Source organism: Mustelus asterias, chromosome 10 (assembly GCF_964213995.1).
Source record: "Mustelus asterias chromosome 10, sMusAst1.hap1.1, whole genome shotgun sequence".
Lineage (NCBI taxonomy): Eukaryota > Metazoa > Chordata > Chondrichthyes > Carcharhiniformes > Triakidae > Mustelus > Mustelus asterias.
Genome location: NC_135810.1, coordinates 98,690,750 through 98,712,911, shown reverse-complemented (window position 1 = coordinate 98,712,911; position 22,162 = coordinate 98,690,750). Strand labels below are relative to the sequence as shown.

General features: G+C 44.2%; 1 protein-coding gene across 6 annotated transcripts in view; it reads left to right on the top strand.

The window, feature by feature from the left end:
- LOC144499799 (periostin-like) overlaps positions 1-21,633 on the top strand; it is a 104,793-nt gene extending 83,160 nt beyond the window's left edge. The window contains exons 17-23 of one of the 6 annotated variants that reach the window (XM_078222293.1): positions 4,057-4,134; positions 6,406-6,486; positions 9,650-9,688; positions 13,320-13,406; positions 15,123-15,209; positions 16,919-16,960; positions 20,581-21,633. In XM_078222293.1, the coding sequence (XP_078078419.1) occupies positions 4,057-4,134; positions 6,406-6,486; positions 9,650-9,688; positions 13,320-13,406; positions 15,123-15,209; positions 16,919-16,960; positions 20,581-20,645 (479 nt within the window). In that variant the 3' untranslated portion in view covers positions 20,646-21,633. The remainder of the gene's footprint in view (positions 1-4,056; positions 4,135-6,405; positions 6,487-9,649; positions 9,689-13,319; positions 13,407-15,122; positions 15,210-16,918; positions 16,961-20,580) is intronic. The other 5 variants (XM_078222294.1, XM_078222295.1, XM_078222297.1 and 2 more) reach the window with 5 other exon arrangements.
- Positions 21,634-22,162: the final 529 nt, after the last annotated feature.

Genomic DNA, 22,162 nt, shown 5'->3' with positions numbered 1-22,162 from the left:
CTGCCTCCACCACCTTGCCTGGCAGCGCATTCCAGGCCCCCACCACCCTCTGTGTAAAATATGTCCTTCTGATATCTGTGTTAAACCTCCCTCCCTTCACTTTGAACCTATGGCCCCTCGTGAACGTCACCACCGACCTGGGGAAAAGCTTCCCACCGTTCACCCTATCTATGCCTTTCATAATTTTATACACCTCTATTAAGTCTCCCCTCATCCTCCGTCTTTCCAGGGAGAACAACCCCAGTTTACCCAATCTCTCCTCATAACTAAGCCCCTCCATACCAGGCAACATCCTGGTAAACCTCCTCTGTACTCTATCCAAAGCCTCCACGTCCTTCTGGTAGTGTGGCAGCCAGAATTGGACGCAGTATTCCAAATGCGGCCGAACCAACGTTCTATACATCTGCAACATCAGACCCCAACTTTTATACTCTATGCCCCGTCCTATAAAGGCAAACATGCCATATGCATTCTTCACCACCTTCTCCACCTGTGACGTCACCTTCAAGGATCTGTGGACTTGCACACCCAGGTCCCTCTGTGTATCTACACCCTTTATGGTTCTGCCATTTATCGTATAGCTCCTCTCTACATTATTTCTACCAAAATGCATCACTTCACATTTATCAGGATTGAACTCCATCTGCCATTTCTTTGCCCAAATTTCCAGCCTATCTATATCCTTCTGTAGCCTCTGACAATGCTCCTCACTATCTGCAAGTCCTACCAATTTTGTGTCGTCCGCAAACTTACTGATCACCCCAGTTACACCTTCTTCCAGATTGTTTATATAAATCACAAACAGCAGAGGTCCCAATACAGAGCCCTGCGGAACACCACTAGTCATGATGTGGAGATGCCGGCGTTGGACTGGGGTAAGCACAGTAAGAAGTCTCACAACACCAGGTTAAAGTCCAACAGGTTTATTTGGTAGCAAATACCATAAGCTTTCGGAGCGCTGCCCCTTCGTCAGATGGAGTGGTTATCTGTTCTCAAACAGTGCAAACAGACACAGAAATCAAATTACAGAATACTGATTAGAATTTGCATTCTAATCAGTATTCTGTAATTTGATTTCTGTGTCTGTTTGCACTGTTTGAGAACAGATAACCACACCATCTGACGAAGGGGCAGCGCTCCGAAAGCTTATGGTATTTGCTACCAAATAAACCTGTTGGACTTTAACCTGGTGTTGTGAGACTTCTTACTGTGAACACCACTAGTCACAGGCCTCCAGCCGGAAAAAGACCCTTCCACTACCACCCTCTGTCTTCTGTGACCAAGCCAGTTCTCCACCCATCTAGCCACCTCCCCCTTTATCCCATGAGATCCAACCTTTTTCACCAGCCTACCATGAGGGACTTTGTCAAACTTTTTACTAAAGTCCATATAGATGACATCCACGGCCCTTCCCTCGTCAACCATTCTAGTCACTTCTTCAAAAAACTCCACCAGGTTAGTGAGGCATGACCTCCCTCTCACAAAACTATGCTGACTATCGTTAATGAGTTTATTCCTTTCTAAATGCGCATACCTCCTATCTCTAAGAATCTTCTCCAACAACTTCCCCACCACGGATGTCAAGCTCACCGGCCTATAATTACCCGGGTTATCCTTCCTACCCTTCTTAAATAACAGGAGCACATTAGCTATCCTCCAATCCTCTGGGACCTCACCTGTGTCCAGTGACGAGACAAAGATTTGCGTCAGAGGCCCAGCGATTTCATCTCTCGTCTCCCTGAGCAGCCTTGGATAGATTCCATCAGGCCCTGGGGATTTGTCAGTCTTTATATTCTCTAACAAACCTAACACTTCCTCCCTTGTAATGGAGATTTTCTCCAACGGTTCAACATTCCCCTCCGAGACACTCCCAGTCAACACATCCCTCTCCTTTGTGAATACCGACGCAAAGTATTCATTTAGGATCTCCCCTACTTCTTTGGGCTCCAAGCATAATTCCCCACTTTTGTCCCTGACAACCCTTAAATTGTCTGTACTCCCAATCCTATGCACTTAGTGGATGAAAGAAATGGGTTAGACCATTTCCAGCCACTTGAGTCAGTGGGCAGACCCATTTCTGGCACACTGGATATCCATTGTTGGCAAGAACGTGAGAGGTGAAAAACCAGACGTGATCCTGATTTCTCGGCCCTTGTGCGATTTCACTGGCTTGCTCCGCCCAGCGATGGGAGGGGTGAGCCGGAAATATCACGGCCACAATCTCAGCTTTGACCCTATTCACTGAAAGAGCACTCATAACCCTCTTGGGTAGATCATTGCAAAGATTCACAACTGTCTAATTCTTCTTTATCTCAGTCTTAAATCACAATGATGATAGAAATTAAATCACAATGAAAGAAAGAAATATGGTTCGGCATCATCTGCCTTTAGACCTACTAGCAGCAAGAGGAAGGAAAAAGGTCGGGGAAAAAGTGAACATCAATGGTGAGGTGAAGAAAATGCTGGGAGCGTTATATGCCTGCAAAGATCAAGAGAGATGATAAAATATTAAAGAAATAAATTGCTGCAGTGATGGATTCTTTTGACAGACTATGGAAGATTGAAGATGTATCAGTAAGTGGTGAGGAGAATGAGCAATGCTACACTATCATGCTAAAGGGTGGACATACCAGAAGGATGTTAAGAATATTTTGGAACACAAGGTGCAAAGAAGATAATCATTATTGTCCAAGAAGTAATGAGAAGCAGTTGACATACTTGTAGTATCAAAAGACTCGATTATGACAAGAGATTTGAGTGGACCACATGTGTCCCATAAGGCTGAAGATTGATGGAAGTGACCGAAGGTGATGGAAGTGATTGTAGTTTGGTGGAAAAAAAGTTAGAATTAGACAGTGCAGAAGGAGGCCATTCAGCCCATCAAGTCTGCATTGACCACAATCCCACCCAGGCCCTATCCTTATAATCCCATGCATTTAGCCTAGCTAGTCCCCCTGATACTAAGGGGCAATTTAACATGGCCAATCCACCTAACCAGCACATCTTTGGAGGGTGGGAGGAAACCGGAGCACCCGGAGGAAGCCCACGCAGACATGGGGAGAATGTGCAAACTCCACACAGATAGTGACCCAAGCCGAGAATTGAACCCAGGTCCCTGGCGCTGTGAGGCAGCAGTGCTAACCACTGTGCCACCATGCCACCCGGTGACAAAAGGGATGTGAAACAAACCAGAATGGGGAACAATGGAAGATGACTGAGTGGGGCATCAGACCAGAATTTGGAGCGTCTATGGACTGTTTGGTTCTGATAACTACTGCTTGACAATTATCTCACATAATCACTTAACAAAGTGTCCATTGAAAGCCCATACAGAACTGCTGGGCAGGGTTAATCAGCTTCATAGAACATAGAACATAGAACATAGAAAAGCTACAGCACAAACAGGCCCTTCGGCCCACAAGTTGCGCCGAACATGTCCCTACCTACTAGGCTTACCTATAACCCTCTATCTTACTAAATTCCATGAACTTATCCAAAACGCTCTTAAAAGACCCTATCGAATCCGCCTCCACCCACCACCCTCTGAGTGAAAAACTTACCTGCAACATCTCCTCTGTACCTACTCCCCAGCACCCTAAACCTGTGACCTCTTGTGGCAACCATTCCAGCCCTGGGTAAAAGCCTCTGAGAATCCACTCTATCAATACCCCTCAACATCTTATACACCTCTATCAGGTCACCTTTCATCCTTCGCCTCTCCAAGGAGAAAAGACCTAGCTCTTTCAACCTTCAGTCTGTAAACAACATTTTGATAAACTATGATGCAATTGATTACAAGCAACTTATTCAGAATTTATTTTTGACAAGACTTCAGCATAACAACAAACTCAAGCTTAAATCCCATTTAATTGCAGAGACAGATGTGTATAATTACAAAATGTGTTGCATTTTAATCATTTTGCAGCTGCCTCTCCTCAGCCACGGGAGTATGACGTGGATTGCAGATTGTGGTGAAACTGGAGGAAGTGATGATCGATTAATGTATTATAGCTTGAGGATACCTGCCTTTAAATCATATTGTCCTTGCATTTTCAGCTCGCATTATCAAGGTCATTTCTCAGCCAAACATTCCCCGAGAGATTGGAACAACTATTACCCGAGTGATTCCATATGGTAGATACACGTTCACAGGCACTCTATTTGCAACACCTTTTTTTTTCTTTAACCCAACTGTTGTTCCTCTAATCTTTCCTCATTTTACCCTTCTCCCTTGAAGCTAATGGGACCCGGGCTTTGTGGAGGTGTGAGCTACTGAATTATTTTTCCTTTCTAACGAATGGCTGTAAAGCACCATCAGATATTCACTGAACGCTAAACAACGCACTGATTAGATCTCTTTCTGTGCAGAAGGTCACATATCTTGGCAGCAATCTAAGGACGAAGGATTTACTTCCTCGCCTGCCAGTAATGGGACCGTAAACACTTGCAGTACAGGAGATTCAGGCCAGAATTTTACCGGCACGCCTGCCCGAGGCTTGTAAGATCGCGCCCAAGGCCAATGGACAATGCCATTTTGCGAGCCTCGCCCGCCTTGAATCGGGGCAGGCATGCCGGTAAAATCAGGGCCATGGTTCTGTTGTCTGTGCCGGCTCTTTGATGGAGCAACCCAAAACTAGTCCCACTGCCCCAGCACTTTCCCCATAGCCCTGTAACTTCCACTGCTTCAAATACGTTTCCACTTCTGCCTTTCAAAGATGCCATGCCCTCTCCCTCCCTGTGTCATGGCATCGTATTCTCCAGTAACCCCCGTGTGAACAAATTTCTTCTAATCTCTATTCCCACTCACAATAACAATGTTACAGAAATGATCCCTCCCTGTCCCCCCAATTCTTGACTGCCCAAGCCTAAGGAATGATGGACAGATCTAAAATCCTGAGGAGCATGCACCTGAATGTTTAATATTTGCACGCAGCAGATATCGATTTGCGCCGGGAATGTGAACTTGTAAAACCTTCTGTGCCAATGTTAACCCAGTGAGAAGATGTCCATTTTGAATGAAATGGACATTTCACTGTATCAATACTAAAACAAAAGTATGAAAAGTATTTTTATGTAAATCTGAATGACATTGCAAACAAAAAGAGACTTATTGCCAACATCTAGGGGGAAGGAAGTGAGGTAAGAGGGATCTGGGTTTTGTCCCGTTTGACCCTGATGTATTCCCAGGTGTCAGGTTAATATCATAAACTAGATTTCGACCTGCACATGTTGTACCTTAATGCTGAGGTTAAGGAAATTGGCTGCTGCAACAGGAACCTTCATGGGCCGTGCAGCATTGCAAAATTCATCAGTTCCAGATTTTGCCGAATGACCGTCTGGAAACAATTGGAAATTGTGTCTGATGGGATCATCATTGTTTTGGCTCCGGTAGAATCGACACTGTGAGACCAGCCCCAAACCAAACCAAGAGGAATGAGAATCAATAGAAATTGATCCTCGGACCTCATCCTATCTCTAAAGGTGGCTCACTCACCCAAGAGAAGACTGGCCCTCGGGTAAGTGCCGGTGCAGTGATTGGAGTGGGCTTGGGTCACCTCAATAAAAGGTCCCACAAATGTAACGCCTGCACAGATTTTAGTGCATCCCACTCCTGGATGAATATATTTTCTGCCCATTTTACACTCAGATGTAACATCCTGCTGGATATGATTCATCGGTACTCGAGCTACCTAAATATAAAGGAGCAACTAGTGAAGTTACTTTGGCATACTAACAAACAGTGTCCTGTAGCCACGGTGAGGGGTAGGATAAGGGGATAAAGTCTTACTTTTCCACCATCTCCTGATTTACCGAGTGGTAATGAAAGCATTAAATATCTAACTGATCTTCTGCCTCTGCTTAGTTGGCAGTAATTAAAAGGCAGACTCCACTTTGATATCCATTTAACTTTGTTGTATCTGAACCCTAATAACATTTGAAGTTGCATTAGGAGTAGCACAGGATTGCAACCAAACTGCAAGTTTTAAAAAGCAAAATGATTGAAAATAAAATGAGTTTCCAGTTTCCCTTACCTCAGTTGATCTTTCAGAATTGGAAAATCAAAAGATGCTCGGTAAATCTGCAAAGCTGAATCGAGTTGCAGCACTGTACAGATAGGGGATTAAGACCCACGGAAATACAAGTTGTCCTGATGTTGAGACCAGTGAAACTATTTAAAATGAGTTAACATTTGCTTATAAAGTAGTGACCCAAGGAATTTGATACAAATGCATGAATGGTGATACTACATTGTGTAAGGAAGTTTCAATTTTATGTTAAGCGCAATTCAGCGGAGGATGCCCTTTTCATGTACTTATCATTTCCGAGGTTTTCTACGTCCACTGGACTTGAATCTGAAGGAGTGAATTCTTGTTAAATAACAACACAAATATCCTTGCTTCTCAGAAACTAAGGTCACAGAAGTTACAAGAATTGTTACATCTAAACCAGAAATAAAAGTAATTAGTGGAAAGGTCATCCAAAGTGGTGAGCTCTTCATATTTTATCTTGATCATTTTTTATCTAGCTATGTGCCATTCTCATAAGCAGTTTTCATGAGTGAATACAATGGAAAATCAAACAGCAGTTCTCTGTTTCATTCACACATTCATATATATACATTTGATAGGCGCACTTCAATTTAAAAAGTAAATTATGAATTAGTAAATCACTAACAGTGCTAGAAAGGAAGAGGAGGGCAGCACAGTGGTTAGCACAGCTGAGTCTGAGCTCCAGGGACCTGGGTTCGATTCCCGGCTTGGGTCACTATCTGTGTGGAGTTTGCACGTTCTCCCTGTGTTTGCGTGGGTTTCCTCCAGGTGCTCTGGTTTCCTCGCATAGTCCAAAGATGTGCAGGTTAGGTACATTGGCCAAGGTATATTGCCCCTTAGTGTCCTGGGATGCGAGGGTTAGAGAAATTAGCAGGGTAAATATGTGGGGTTACGGGGATAGGGCTTAGGTGGGATTGTTGTCGGTGTAGACTCAATGGGTCGGATGGCCTCCTTCTGCGTTGTAGGGATTCTATGATGGAAATTGCAGAACCGACGAGGAAGCTAAGATAACCCTGAGCAGAAGCAAGCTCAAATGTCATCCAGCAGGCTTGCTGGGGACAAATGTGGCCACCACGGTGGCACAGTGGTTAGCACTGCTGCTTCACATGCCAGGGACCCGGATTCAATTCCGTCCTTAGGTGACTGTCTCTGTGGAGTTTGCACATTCTCCCTGTGTCTGCATGGGTTTCCTCTGGGTGCTCCGGTTTCCTCCCACAGTCCTAAGATGTGTGGATTGTCCATGATAAATTGTCTCTTAGTGTCAGGGAGATTAGCAGGGCAAATATGTGGCATTATGGGGATAGAGCCTGGGTGAGGTTGTTGTCTTTCAGCCTCAGTGTGCCGAATGGCGGCCTCCTGCACTGTAGAGATTCTATAAATTCTGTGAGATATGAAGAGGAGGCATTAGTCAACGTGAGGCTATGGTCAGTGGGAGGTTAGATAGGAGTGAGCCAGCGAGACTGGCACTAGGGCAGAGGTAACAGTGCTTTGGTCAGTAGGGGAAACTAGAACATCAGGCCAGTAGCAGCAGCAGAGAGAGAAATGCACATGATAGACACCAGGAGGAAGTGAACGGTAGGTCAAATCCTGCAAGGTGCTTGAGGGCTGTTGGGCAAAGGGAGCAGCAAAGACCAGTACAGGGATAGTGGCTTCATACTAGCAAGGAATAAAGTGACGAGGACATTGAGCCAAGGTGGAGAGGAGTGAACATTGAACAAATGGAAGTGACGATGATTGGGAAAAGAAGGGAATTTTTAAACCACTGGTGTGGACAAAGTGGTGACAAAGGATGAATTTGAATTCAACACTAGTGGGATTAGAAAAGATAATAGTACACTTAAATTAGGGGCTATGCGGTCGCAGTATTGCTACCTGAAGTTTGAAGATTTGTAGGGAGGATAATGATGAGTAAAGCAGGGCATAAATTGCATAGCACCAGCCTAACAATGCAAACTGGATGCAGGGAATAATCTGTGTGCTGCAGCATGTAAGCCTAAGGCCTGATTGAATTTGGCCTCAGGCCTTACTTAAGTTAGACACACGAACTACAGATCCCCTACTGCACATCCCCAGGTAGCGTACCAATGAAGCAGACACAATTATGGGTCACTGCACCTGTAGCCCTCAGGTAGTGGAAAGGGGCCGGCAAGGATCTTCAAGCTATGGAAGTCAGGGGAACAATTCTATTCTTCCTGGCTCCCCAGGAAGGGTTCATATGTTTTAAAAATAACTTGCATCTTGGTAGCCATGCTGCTGAATCCTGACCAAGACAGGGGAGCTGAAAAGTAACGGTCCCCACAGATTTAGCACTGGGAATAATGTCGTTACTTAGTCAGCAGCAGCCTATACCACTCAACCATTCACTATTTGCCACTTAATTAACCATCTAAATTCTGAGGGGCTATCTGATTCCATGTTCTTCATCATCTGAGGTTGGATATGACACACTGATGGGGCAAAATACACGGAGCTTCATGTGCTCATCCATGCACCCCCTCAGCCCCCCACACATCCACCGATTCAAAATATACTGAACCGAGAGTGTGAGAAACAGAAACAAACCTCCATTTGTTGCCATTTAGGTTGACGAGAATAGAAGCAAACCAGTGCAATTGGCATAGACCAGCTTCTACAGAAAATGAATTATTTTTACTAAATGTGAACCCACTTTATTTGAAAGCATTGTATTAGTTTTTGCCAAGCCAACCGTAATTAGTATTTCAACAATACTAAACAAATTTCAGGAATTGTTTCATTATCAGTCATTTTTCTGGCATGCAACATGTGTGTCTTGGATTTTGTGCCATCTGCCTAATTGAGACATTCTTCAAAAGAGGTTATCAAAGAATGGGCTTAAAGCAGACATTAGGCCCTTTGCATAAGGAAATATGGGTCCTAATGTCTGTTTAATGCCCATTTTATCAAAGTGGTTTGCCTTGAACATAGCCGGCACCAGCTTTCAGGAAAACCCAAGGTTTCACACGCCGTCTTTATAGAAACCACTGCAATCTGCCACTAAATCACTGAATCTGAAAACTGTGAGGTACAGGACTGCTTATCCCGCCTCATTAAACATTCAAAAAATTGGGCTGCTGTCAGCCACCAACCATCCCTAACCCCACAAAATGATTGTTGTCTCTCTCTCTCCCTCTGCCGGTTGCTGTCCCTACCTTCTCTTTATTGCCCTTCTCCCTCCCGATTGCTTACCCCTCTCACACTAGACCTACCTTTGGCCTACTGCAGGTGATGTAAAGGGCCAATGTTGAAATCACTAGGCAACCTGCCTGGAGGCATACAACTCACTGGTATCATGCCATTGAGGCTCGTTCATCAGTTTTGGATGGCTATCAGACTTACCTGTCTGGGCACAGGAACCATTCTGTGCAAACCTATCAGTAATATTTTAATATAATTAATTGTTCAAAGTTATAATAATAGATGTGCCAAGATTAGAAACAGAAAGCATATGAAATTCAGAATGAATTTCCCAATTGTGTATATTGGTTGATTTACAATGTTATAATACCAAGAAAGTATTGATATAGTTTCAGCAGAGACGTAATGGAATTAACTTATTCTCTCTCTCATTGGCTATTCAGGAACAATTGAAGGAAGTACCAAACTCATTGATGGAGGAGGTTTGTAGTTTTTTTTTAAATTAAAATTGCTTCCAAGAATTGGTGTAATTTATAACATAGTCAAGCTGGGGTCCTGTGTTAATAGTATATAAATTATATTGTTAAGATACACAAATGAAGGATATTGTTTAATTATGTACCTAGAGTACTTATAAAGAGAGACTGCTGGGACGCAGGGCCAATTAGTAGGAAGCAGACATAAGTAATGCTGCATTCTTTAAATACACTAATTATTAAGAAAATTATTAGTGTCTCGTTTTATCCATCATCAACTGGCTTGGGATTGATTTAACATCATGGACTAGTTTTGATCGCTCATCTCTCCCAGGACGTCCCCTCCCCTCTGCATCATCAAACATTCCTGGGATCTCTACTTCTAGGAATGCTGAGAAACCCTTTGTGGCCATTTTAATGGAGAAAAGTTTATTTTTGTAGATTTGTTTACATGGAGAGTGACGTTAACTTATTAAGTATTCACAGAGCAGCAAGTCGAAATGCCATTTTAAAAATAGCCATGATGTGGAGATGCCGGCGTTGGACTGGGGTAAGAAGTCTCACAACACCAGGTTAAAGTCCAACAGGTTTATTTGGAATCACGAGCTTCCAGAGCGCTGCTCCTTCATCAGGTGAGGAAGGAGCAGCGCTCCGAAAGCTCGTGATTCCAAATGAACCTGTTGGACTTTAACCTGGTGTTGTGAGACTATTAAAAAAAGTAATCCTATTTTGATCACTGGGCTTCATCCCCTCATAAGGCGAGTAGATTATGCTACAAGAATAACACTGAGTTAACTGTTCAGACAAGCGTTCCACAGTAATTTTGATTCAAATGGCACAAATGGAATGCCCCTCTCCGCCCACCGTCAGTTTTAACATTGAAGTGGCAAGTATAAAATGTAAAAATAAAAAACCCTGACTGTCAGAGTTTGTGTGTTGCCTTTATCAGCAATTAGCACTGGGAGTGCAATTTTAATAGGTTGGTTGCGTGCTTAACCGTTAAGAGCAAAAAGAGGCCATGGTGCTCTCAAACAAAGGGAGGGTGGTAAAGGAAATGATTTCCACAAATCGATCAGCATAGACCAGCTCACAGCCCGTCTTGCCCTAACTGATGCTAGTGGTAAACGTTTTTGCACCGACTTGATGTGCACACATTTATGCCGCAGGATTCTCTTGCCAAGGATAGCTTTAATGATGTTGCTCGATAAGGGTGAAGAAAGGATCCATAAACTGCCAATGGCCGGGTTTTATCAGAGCTGGTGGTAGAGTTGGTAACATTGTTCTCAGTCACTGTCAGTCGCAGAATGTAATCTTCTGAATCCAAAGACAATTCAGAGTACAAGCTGCCAGTGAGCTAGAATAATATCTTGTGAGCTAGATATGTAAGAATTAATCCAATAGCAAGCACTTATCGCGTGTTTTAAAAGTATCCATCGCACAAATCCTGTGTGCTAATATTGGTTTAGTGAAGGGCATGTGTTAGGATTAATGTTCTGTCTTATATTCCGGCAACCTCCCCTCTCCCCGACTCCACTCCCACAATATCTGACACGAGTAAAGCACTTGACATGCAGGATTTTCCAAATCTCACGACAGGCTTTAGGTTGAGGGAGGTGAAACCAATACCAGCCTTTTGGCTGCCCCTTTAGCTAATCGATGGTCACAGCTGCAGGAGACAGAGGCAGGAAGCCAAGAATGCCGATCTCATTAGCTGCCCTTCTGCCCATTTCATAGTTGCACTTTGCTGTGTAACAACAACAATGCTAAGGAAAGTTGGCAGAGTTTTGAGCTAATATCCTCCATTTTATCTCTCCCTGCCAGGTGGTGATGTGGGGTGGGTGGTGGTAGCTAAAATCTGTGGAACTCTTTGCTGTGGAGGTCAGGTCATTGAGCGTCTTTAAGACAGAGATAGATAGGTTCTTGATTAATAAGGGGATCAGGGGTTATGGGGAAAAGGCAGGAGAATGGGGATGAGAAAAATATCAGCCATGATTGAATGGCGGAGAAGACTCGATGGGCCGAGTGGCCTAATTCTGCTCCGATGTCTTATGGTCTTAAAATGGAATGGGGAACTGAGCCACTTCTTGCCACGTCCTAAGTTTGATCGAGTGCAAATTGAAGAAGGCTTGGACACCAATCCCAGGCTGGTGGGAATTCTCTTTACATAGATTGGTCAGGCTCCAATGATGTCTTCAGAATTGGATCTGTGATTTGAACCAGAGGCCTGAGCAGAGGAGCAATGGTGGCTTTTCCCCCAGGTCAAAGCTGCCCGTAGATGGTTCAATGGCTCGAGGTAGCCCAGAAAGTTTAATTATTTTTAAGAGTTTCTTGGTGGGCATTGAGAAGTGGAGTGCTTGGGCCTCCTTTGGCCTGTACTTCTGATCAACAACACCCGTCCCCTGATTTTTAGCACCACTGCATCCCCTCACCCTTATCACCCACCTAACCGAAGGAGATTTTTCTTGCAGGTCCTTGACTTTGGCCTAACCAGTCTGGATTCCTCTGCCCCTCACCGGCCATATACCCAATGAGGCCCTGGAATCCAACGCCACCCTGATGTTCAGGTGGTGAAAGACACAATTCTACTAAAAAGTCACTTCAACGAATGAGTAAAATACCCTTTTAAGCGCGGAGCTAGACTGATGTACATCACCGTATTGAAGTAGAAAATCATGGGGAAATGACTCATTAAGGTCAAGAGCAATAGTGCAGCCTCGGATATATTTCTCTGAGAATACATCAGGGCTGTGCCTTCCGTGGCGTAAGGTCAGAAGTAATCACTGAACAACATAGTTCATGGATTGTACATTATTATTTGGTCCAGACTAATGGAATAAAATCCTTTCTGTCCTGACAGCTATTTGGAGTTTTGTTTGAGATTAATGTAAGTTCAGAGGAAAAATCGAAATTGACTCCCCTAATGCTACTGAAGCATTTTAAGAAGATGGAGTGCTTCCAGCAGCGCTTAGTTTGATTAGATAAATATCACAGGAGGAAATGAAAATTGTTCCATTTCCTTCACCAAAACGATTACCCAGAAATTATCTCTCGAGATATTATCGTATAAACGCTTTGTGTAATTGTCTCAACGTCCTCTTAATAGCAGGATCAAACTATTAACCTATCTGTTAAAATATGCTACAGGAATTTAACACAATGTATGAAGCATTTCAATAATATCACATAACTTTTTATGTCTTGGTCATTCAATGACATTAATAAAAATGTGTGAACCTGATTTAAGAAACATTTAGGCTAATAAAATGTATTTCATCAGACTCAGTTTAAAAAAAATAATTTCACTAAATGGGCGAGATTCTCCGACCTCCCAGCCGCGTGTTTCCCACCGGCGGGAGGTGGCGCGTTGTTTGCTAGCAGTGGGATTCTCTGGTCCTGCCACTGTCGATGGGAATTCCCATTGACGCCACCCCACATCGGCGGGAAACCCGCGGACAGGGGCGCACTGCCGGCAGGACTGGAGAATCCCGCCGGAGTGAACGGCCGGAGAATTTCGGCCAACATTTGGTAATTACAATCAGAGATTCCAATAATCTTTCTGTATTTCCGATATATGTGTCTTCCTGTGGTGGAAGCAGTGAAAATATTTAAGGTTCATCATTGACATGTATCTTGTTAGGAACACAGTACACCAAGGTTACCAGGATTATTGAGGGTGATCCCAAATTACTTGAGGATGAAGAAATCCAAAAACTCCTTCACGGAGGTTAGTGAGCTTGCGGCTCCTGAGGCATGGACTCATAGGATCTTCATTCCCTGTTTACAACTCCAACCAACTAATAGCCTGTGTTTCCCATCTCTTACCCTACATGTGGGATTCACATTATATTTTGTGTGAAAGTTAATTTTCTCTGGATATTTGTGACTCAAACAACGTTTTCCTTCATTAACAATCTAAAAAAACATTTCTTTGTGTTTAGTTCTTTGCTGCCAGATATCAAACTCCAACATAGAAATATTCTGCCTAACCTACATTAACAATCCAAGGTTGCATTTGTTTCCATCCCCCCTTCACTCTTGTGGAAACTTCCTTATATCTGTATTCTCAATTTAATTTATTATTAATGGGCGGCACGGGGTGGCACAGTGGTTAGCACTGCTGCCTCACAGCACCAGGGATCCTGGTTCGATTCTAGCCTTGGGTGACTGTATGGAGTTTGCACCTTTTCCCTGTGTCTGTGTGGGTTTCCTCCGGGCTCTCCGGTTTCCTCCCACAGTCCAAAGATGTGTGGGATAGGTGGATTGGCCATAGTAAATGTGTGGGTTACAGGAATAGGGCAGGGGAGAGTGCCAGGGTAAAATACTTTTGTCAGAGAGTCGGTGCAGACTCAATGAACCAAATGGCCTCTTCTGCACTGTAGGGATCTTATGAATGATAGAAGAAAACATATTTTCAGTGCTAAGAGATTTTTTTTACACTGGACACTGAATAACACAACATTCAGAGGGTACGATTGTCTTTTGTTAAATAATTCAAGGGGGAAAGGGGAGGGGAATTTATTTTATTCATTAGCAAAGATGTTTTACAATTGATATTGGACATTCGCTTCAAATGAAACTTGTAAACTCCACTCCACCTTCACCCCCAGCCTTATCGATGTACAACCTTGTGTCTTAATTATTGTGGTTGTGTTTCATGGAGATCAGGATACTCAAATGCAGCCAGTGGAAACCTCCTTCCCTGCATTTTCCTCTTCACTAACAATATTCATATTCAGCATAGTGTTCTGAATAGTGAATAATCATCCCTACCCCTTAGCCTCCCATTAACAGTCTAAGGGCGGTTTCATTTGTGTTCGAGATACCAAGGTACCAAACATGGTCAACTTCGAGAGTACCTGGTTAATAGTGGTGGTACATGCTTTTTATGCCACAATGTGAACTGATTGCAGTTGGTCAAGTTGGCAAGTCATCTACCATAGCTAGCGACACGATGCTCCATTCACAGGGAACATGTTGCGGGTTGCGAGACCCAGTCACTGTTTATCACATTCACACAACACTTCAAGCAATGATGAATACAATTTGTTCACGTGAGATTCTAATTCACCAAGTTGTCACTCACAGATTTCTAACATCGACAAAATTTACGTGGTGTTCGAAAGGCTGAAGTGTTTGTCAAACATGATTGGGTTTTTTATATCTCAGATGCACATAAAAAAAGCCCTTGTGTTCTGTTAAACACATCTGATTGAAGGAAACTGCAATCTTTCCAGTACCAATTGCAGTGGAATGCAAAACATTTAGTTTATTAACTTTTGAAAATTATGCAACGGATACACCGTGTTTCATGGAATAAATTAGGTTTTTTTAGCATTCGACCAAACATGACTTAGTTCAGAATTCTTCCTGAAGGAAGTGCTTTCCTGTACAGATAATGTGTGTCAGTTACTAATGCTGTCATTAACTGCTACTTTGGCAGGCTCTTCTTCTTCATTCACTAAAATTACGATTGAGGGTGAGCCATTGAGCGAGCATGAAAAGGAAATCACAAAACTTCTTCACGCAGGTAAGATCTTCCTCTGAAAATCACATTGTTCTTATTTTCAATTGTGGCACAGTGGTTAGCACTGCCGCTTCACAGCTCCAGGGTCCCGGGTTCGATTCCCGGCTTGGGTCACTGTCTGTGTGGGGTTTGTACGTTTTCCCCGTGTCTGCGTGGGTTTCCTCTGGGTGCTCCGGTTTCCTCCCACAGTCCCAAAGACATGCGGGTTAGGTGGATTGGCCTTGCTAAATTGCCCCTTTGTATCCCAGGATGTGTATGCTAGAGGGCGGCATGGTAGCGCAGTGGTTAGCACTGCTGCTTCACAGCTCCAGGGTCCCAGGTTCGATCCCCGGCTCGGGTCACTGTCTGTGTGGAGTTTGCACATTCTCCTCGTGTCTGCGTGGGTTTCCTCCGGGTGCTCCGGTTTCCTCCCACAGTCCAAAGATGTGCGGGTTAGGTTGATTGGCCAGGTTAAAAATTGCCCCTTAGAATCCTAAAATGCGTAGGTTAGAGGGATTAGCGGGTAAATATGTGGGGGTAGGATCTGGGTGGGATTGTGGTCGGTGCAGACTCGATGGGCCGAATGGCCTCCTTCTGCACTGTAGGGTTTCTATGATTCTTCTATGATTCTAGAGGGATTAGCAGGGTAAATATGTGGGGTTACGGGGATAGGGCCAGGGTGGGATTATTGTCGGTGCAGACTTGGGCCAAATGGCCTCCTACTGTACTGTTGGGATTCTATGATTCTATGTATTTACTCATATATCAGTTGTATGGAAATTAGTGAAGCAACATCATAAAGATGGTGAAAGCTCTGATCTATTTGCATGATAACTTCATACTGAGGCCTGGTTATATATAGTTTGCTAAAGCTTTTGGGAAAGCTTAGCACATTGAATGAAGTGGCTCCAAAAACTATGGGAGGGTTTTCACACATACACCCCTTCCCCCCCAGCCACACTCTCACCGCCCGGCTTGTTTTCCGGCAGTGGAACCAGCTTGCCATTGGCTGCCGGCGGGACCAAAAGGTCCTGCCGATGTCTATGCCATTCTGCTTGGCTCATCCGTCCTGTGCCTGTGGGGGCCCCACGGAAGGGCTGGAAAATCCTGCCAGATGCATTAGAACCAACACAGTAACTGCTGGCAAGGATTTCCACACTGAGACAAATGTCACATCTGTCTCTGATGTTATTCTTGTGTAGTTAACTTCATTTATCAATAAATCTTCAGCAAAGAGAACCAAGTATATGTACACCACTAAAGCTGTTTAGATTTACCCATCAGATAGAACCAAATAAAACATACCATTGAAAATTCTGAGGACGAGTATAAAATTGTTTGCCTTTTCTCTTAATGGCTCATGACTGATTGACTGATTGGGGCGGCACAGTGGCACAGTGGTTAGCACTGCTGCCTCACAGCGCCAGGGACTCGGGTTCAATTCCCGGCTTGGGTCACTGTCTGTGCAGAGTCTGCACGTTCTCCCTGTATCTGTGTGGGTTTCCTCCCACAGTCTGAAAGACGTGCCGGTTAGGTGCATTGGCCAAGCTAAATTCTCACTCAGTGTACCCAAACAGGAGTCGGAGTGTGGCGACTAGGGGATTTTCACAGTAACTTCATTGCAGTGTTAATGTAAGCCTACTTATGACACTAATAAATAAACTTTTAAACTTGAAACTGTACATTTGTTGGATTTCTGTTTCATTTCTAATCAAATGTATTTTTTTTTGAAGAACCATCAAGGAGAGTTGCTCATGGTTACAGACGAGTGCCAGGTATGTTAGACTTGATTATTTACAATAATATTACCATCTGCATAATCTTTCAGTGTTGGACATGAAGCCTGGGTTATCCAGAGACAGAGACACCAGCTTTCTGATTGGAAAATCGAAGCCGGTGGATCAAGTCAGTTTATGCTATTTAGAGAATGTGGGAATATTATCAATTAGTGGTACATAGGACCCGATTTTACCAAAATTTCACGCCCATCGCGGTAAAGTTGGGCGTCGGGCCTAAAACACGATCTGCACCTGACTCATGGCAGATCGCATCTTTACCGAGCCCCACCCGAATCGGCCGGCGCGACGATTCAGATGCATTTGCATGCATTTAAATCGACTTAATGAAGCTCGCGCCCAACTTTACCGACGAATCCGACTTTAACAGGTTGCGGCCCATTTCGCGTCCGCGCATTAAACGACCTACTAAATAAAAGTCCGAATGGGACTCCAATTCAGCAGGGGAACCGCCGAAGCCAATCCCCCCTGACCATCCTTCGCGGACCCCCCCCGCGAACCACCCCGGCGGCCCACCACCCCCCCCAACCCCCACCCCCCCGGATCGGAATCCCCCGGGGAGGCAGGCCCCCAACCTAGCTTGATTGCTGGTCTCCCTCCACTATCCTTCCGATCTGCAGTCCGTCGACACGTTCCTGGCCTTGCTCTAACTTTCCCTGGGGGGGCGGGGGGCGGGGGGGGGGGGGGGGGCGGGGGGCAGCGCTGCCAGTCTGCGGCCGATCCCTCCTCCCCACCGGAGGAGGGATCAGAGGAGGGATCCCCCCACCCCCCAGGGGCAGACACGTCACTCCCCTTCTCCATCTCCCCTCCCCCCCAACGGCAGGCACATCAACCCCCCCCCCCGGGAGACACGTCACTCCCCTTCTCCATCCCCCCCTCTTCCCCCCAGGGAAAGGCAAAGCCGCACAGACAGCAGAGAGGATGAAAGGAATTCTCTTTGGAGGATAATGTCCAAATCACAGGAACTAAAAACCTGACAGTCCAAAATCTGGGATAATATTTCAAAATGTATATCCCCCATCCCTGTCCTGTAATATTATCCCAGATTTTGGACTGTCAGGTTTTTAGTTCCTGTGATTATAACGTGGACATTATCCTCCAAAGGGCATCCTTTCATCCTCTCTGCTGTCTGTGCTGCTTTGCCTTTCGCTCCCGGGCGCGCTGCCTGCGGTCTGTTCTGAACTGCGCATGCGCAGTTGGAGCTCCGGCCGCTCTAACAGCGCTAAGCCCCGCCCAATAGACCGGCGCCGAAAAAAGGAGTATGGGCGCGCTGGAGCGCGGCTGCCGGGCGCGGATCCGTTTGACAACCAGACCCGGCACTCAGTCCCGATTTCGTAAAATCGGCCCCATACAGTTTTTTTCTGCAAAAATGTGTTCACATTTCTGGCATCCCTCCCTTCCAAAAGACAGTGAACTAGAAATTCATTACGAGCGACAATGCAATGAGAGTCTTTATTACATTTGTCGCCTGTTAAATACTCTTCCCGGAATGCATTGAAGTGATGTTGAGAATGTGGAACTCGCCACCATGTGGAATGGTTGAGGTGAACGGTATAGAATCATTTAAAACAAAGCTAGATGAGGGGAAAAGGAATAGATGGACAATTGATGGGAGTAAGGTAAAGTAAATAGATTGGGAGGAGTCACCAGCATAGCAAGAATGGCCTAATTCTATGCTGTCACCTTTATTTAATTCAGTGTCATGTACCAGATAGCAAATAACTATCTGATAGTCCAAAGGATAAATAGTTTGGTCGGTCGATAGACAGAAATCAGAGGCGGGATTTTCCAGCTGCGCTCGCCCCAAGCCGGAAATTCCCACCCGAGGTCAACGGACCTTTGCATGGTCCGTCAAATTTTCTGTCCCGCCCACTGCAATTCCCATGGCAGCAGGGATGGGAAAATTCCACCTCAGATGTCTCCCTGGACCCCCGAGAATCCATCATAAAACCCTAAGGTCCCAGAATCTCAGTTTGAAAATCTACACGAAAAATGCCACAAGAAATACAAATGCTTCAACTGCGCACAAAATAAGCAATCACTGATTGTTTTTGAATAATAGCTCTCATTCTGACTGAGAGCATTAGAACCAGAGAATCCCTGTAGTGCAGAAGGAGGCCTTACGGCCCATCGAGACCGCACCAGCTCTCCAAAAGGTCACCTTGCCCAGGCCACCCTTCCGCCTTATCCCACAGAAATCTGATTGACTCTGAATTGCCCTCCAAGGGCAGCTAGGGATGGGCAATAAATGCTGGCCGGCCAGCGGCATCCATGTCCCACGAATGAATAAAAACAAATGTGGTCAATGGCGCACTTCTGGCAAATAATAAGCACCCATCAAATTGAAAGCTTATGTACCCGTTTTAGCAGCTGAGAATGGATGGCAACCCCATTACATTCCTCGACCAAAATGAGATCATTCTGTTGCCTATCACAAGCATAAAATGGCAGCTTTAAAATTAGATTTTTGCCAGGTTATATATACCTGCCAGTTTCTAGGCTAAGAACAGAAGAGTTAACAGAGCAAAAGCTCACCAACTCCACTCCATCCAGTACTCTTATGTGTTCATGGATTCCTCTATCCTCGCAGTCAACCTCAATCTGCTTCAACAAACACTAATTTCCTTCTCCTATTTCTGTTGGGGCAAATATCTGGCAGTCCTGTTTACCTATAATACCTCCAATTCTCCTTTCAATAAATGCCTAGGGTCCATGCACTATTTATTTTGACACTATACTTTTCGCGGATGTCTGTTCCTGCTCCAGCTGAGTTAGATCTTGCTAGGTTTAAGAGACAGTCCTCCAGATGAAGCAGAAAGTTCCTTTCAAGGCATGTTATTGTACCCAGTGTGCAAGTATAGACTCAAAGAACATATTATCACGATAAATGTAAAATTCTGACACTGGATTAACAGTGAAATAGCCGTTAAATTGTAAATAAAAGTTCTCACCCAACTGGATTTATAATGAACAGTTCTTAGAATAATTACAACATTGATTAGATCTGGCCAAGGCACAGGAAGAAGTTTAACAACACCAGGTTAAAGTCCAACAAGTTTATTTGCTACCAGATAAACCTGTTGGACTTTAACCTGGTGTTGTCAAACTTCTTACTGTGTTTACCCCAGTCCAACGCCGGCAGGTCCACATCAAGGCACAGGAACACAGAGCCATAGGAATTAGGAGCAGAAGTAGGCAAATTCAGCCCTTCGAGCCTGCTCCGTCATTCAATCAGATCTTGGCTGATCTCTCCCTGGTCTCAAATCCACCTCTCCACCTGTTCCCCAAATCACTTTATGCCTTTTTTATTGGAAATATATCCATCTCCTTCTTGAAACCACTCAACGATTTAGAACTCCACCACGCTATGGGGCAACGAGTTCCACAAATTCACTACCCTCTGCGAGAAGTAGTTCCTCCTCTTCTCAGTTTTAAATCTACCGCCTCTCAACCTATACCCGTGACCTCTTATTCGAGATTGTCACATAAGATTGCCTCAAGGCCTCACAGAACAGCCCTATTGCACTTGGCTGTATTTTCAAATATGTCCTTTAAGTTTAAGTATCGCACTCACCGATTTTTATAATGTCCCCATTCAGGTGGAAGAAGTGCTAGACAAACATGGAAGAAGTTCCCAATAAGAAGAAAGCCGGTTCGAGCTTGAGGAGGATTTGAAAATGTTGCTCTCTGAAAATGCAGGACATCCCACTAAATGCAAATGGTTTAATTTAAAACTGAGGCCTGGCCGACAGCAATGACAAATGATAAGGATGTCAGCTTTTTGCACATGTCACAAACTCCTGTCAGGTTACATGGTTGTTGAATTGGAAAAGACAAAGCGTATTATAACTTTCTATCTCGTTATGTTTCACATTGAATGTTAGTATATTTGAGAGTCAAATTTGGATGGATCCTGGAGGCATTCCATTGGTACTATTGGAAAATTAAGTCAGGGACCTTTTTTTAGAATGTAAGACGGATACAAAATTTACCAAATAGTCAAAATGTCCAGTTATTCCCCGGACTAACAGTGGGATTTGCTACTTTAAATTCGGGGCATATCTGGAAATAAAATGAATCAATATGTACCTCTTGGTTTTCTCAGTATTGAGATTATATGCAACAGGAACCTATTCTAGGACATATCAATTCAAATTTTTTCAAAGTCAGCGGTTTAAAAAGATTAAAGGTTGCTTTATGTTATCTGTTTGTTTCCACTTTTAAAGCTGGGCTTAATTACAGACGGGGATTTGGCTAATGCTCGGAAACTGATATGTCGGTGTGATTAAGAAGAAAAAAATATTAAAGTCACTGCTTGCTCTAGTGAGTCTTTGGGCTATTTCTATCATGTATTTTGTACTAAGGCATAAAAAGCTTTGCAGTCCACATCCACAAGTTCAAGTTGTTCGTACTTTTGTAAAATGAGTGGTATTGCCTTTTTTCTCAACACTTTTGTAGCTCAAGTTTTGTATCATTGAAAGGTTTTTTTTTTCCTTCATTCTTGCTATTCTTGCAGTTTAAATCCTACCTTGTTCTATTTTTGGGAAACCAACCTTTACCATGCCTGAAAATCTGTGGAAAATATGCTGAACTTGGTGCTTTTTTTTGTATTCTCCTTGAGAAACAATTATTCAATAAAGAGTACTTTCTCACGTGTGTTGTTCGTTTTAGTTCTTCCATGTTTATCCATTCGAATGTAGCTGGGGCGGCATGGTAGCACAGTGGTCAGCATTGCTGTCTCGCAGCGCCAGGGACCCGGGTTCAATTCCGACCCCCGGGGTAACCGTCTGTGCAGAGTCTGCACGTTGTCCCCGTGTCTGCGTGGGTTTCCTCCAGATGCTCCGGTTTCCTCCCACAGTCCGAAAGACGTGCTGCTTAGGAGCATTGGCCATGCTAAATTCTCCCTCAGTGTACCCGAACAGGTGCCAGAGTGTGGTGACTAGGAGATTTTCACAGTAACTTCATTGCAGTGTTAATGTAAGCCTACTTGTGACACTAATAAAAAAATAAACTAAAGAAATTATGGGGAGACGATGGCCTAGTGGTATTATCGCTAGACTACTAATCCAAAAACTCAGCTAGTGTTCTGGGAGCCTGGGTTCGAATCCTGCCACGGCAGATGGTGGAATTTGAATTCAATAAAGATATCTGGAATTAAGAATCTACTGGTGACTATGAAAC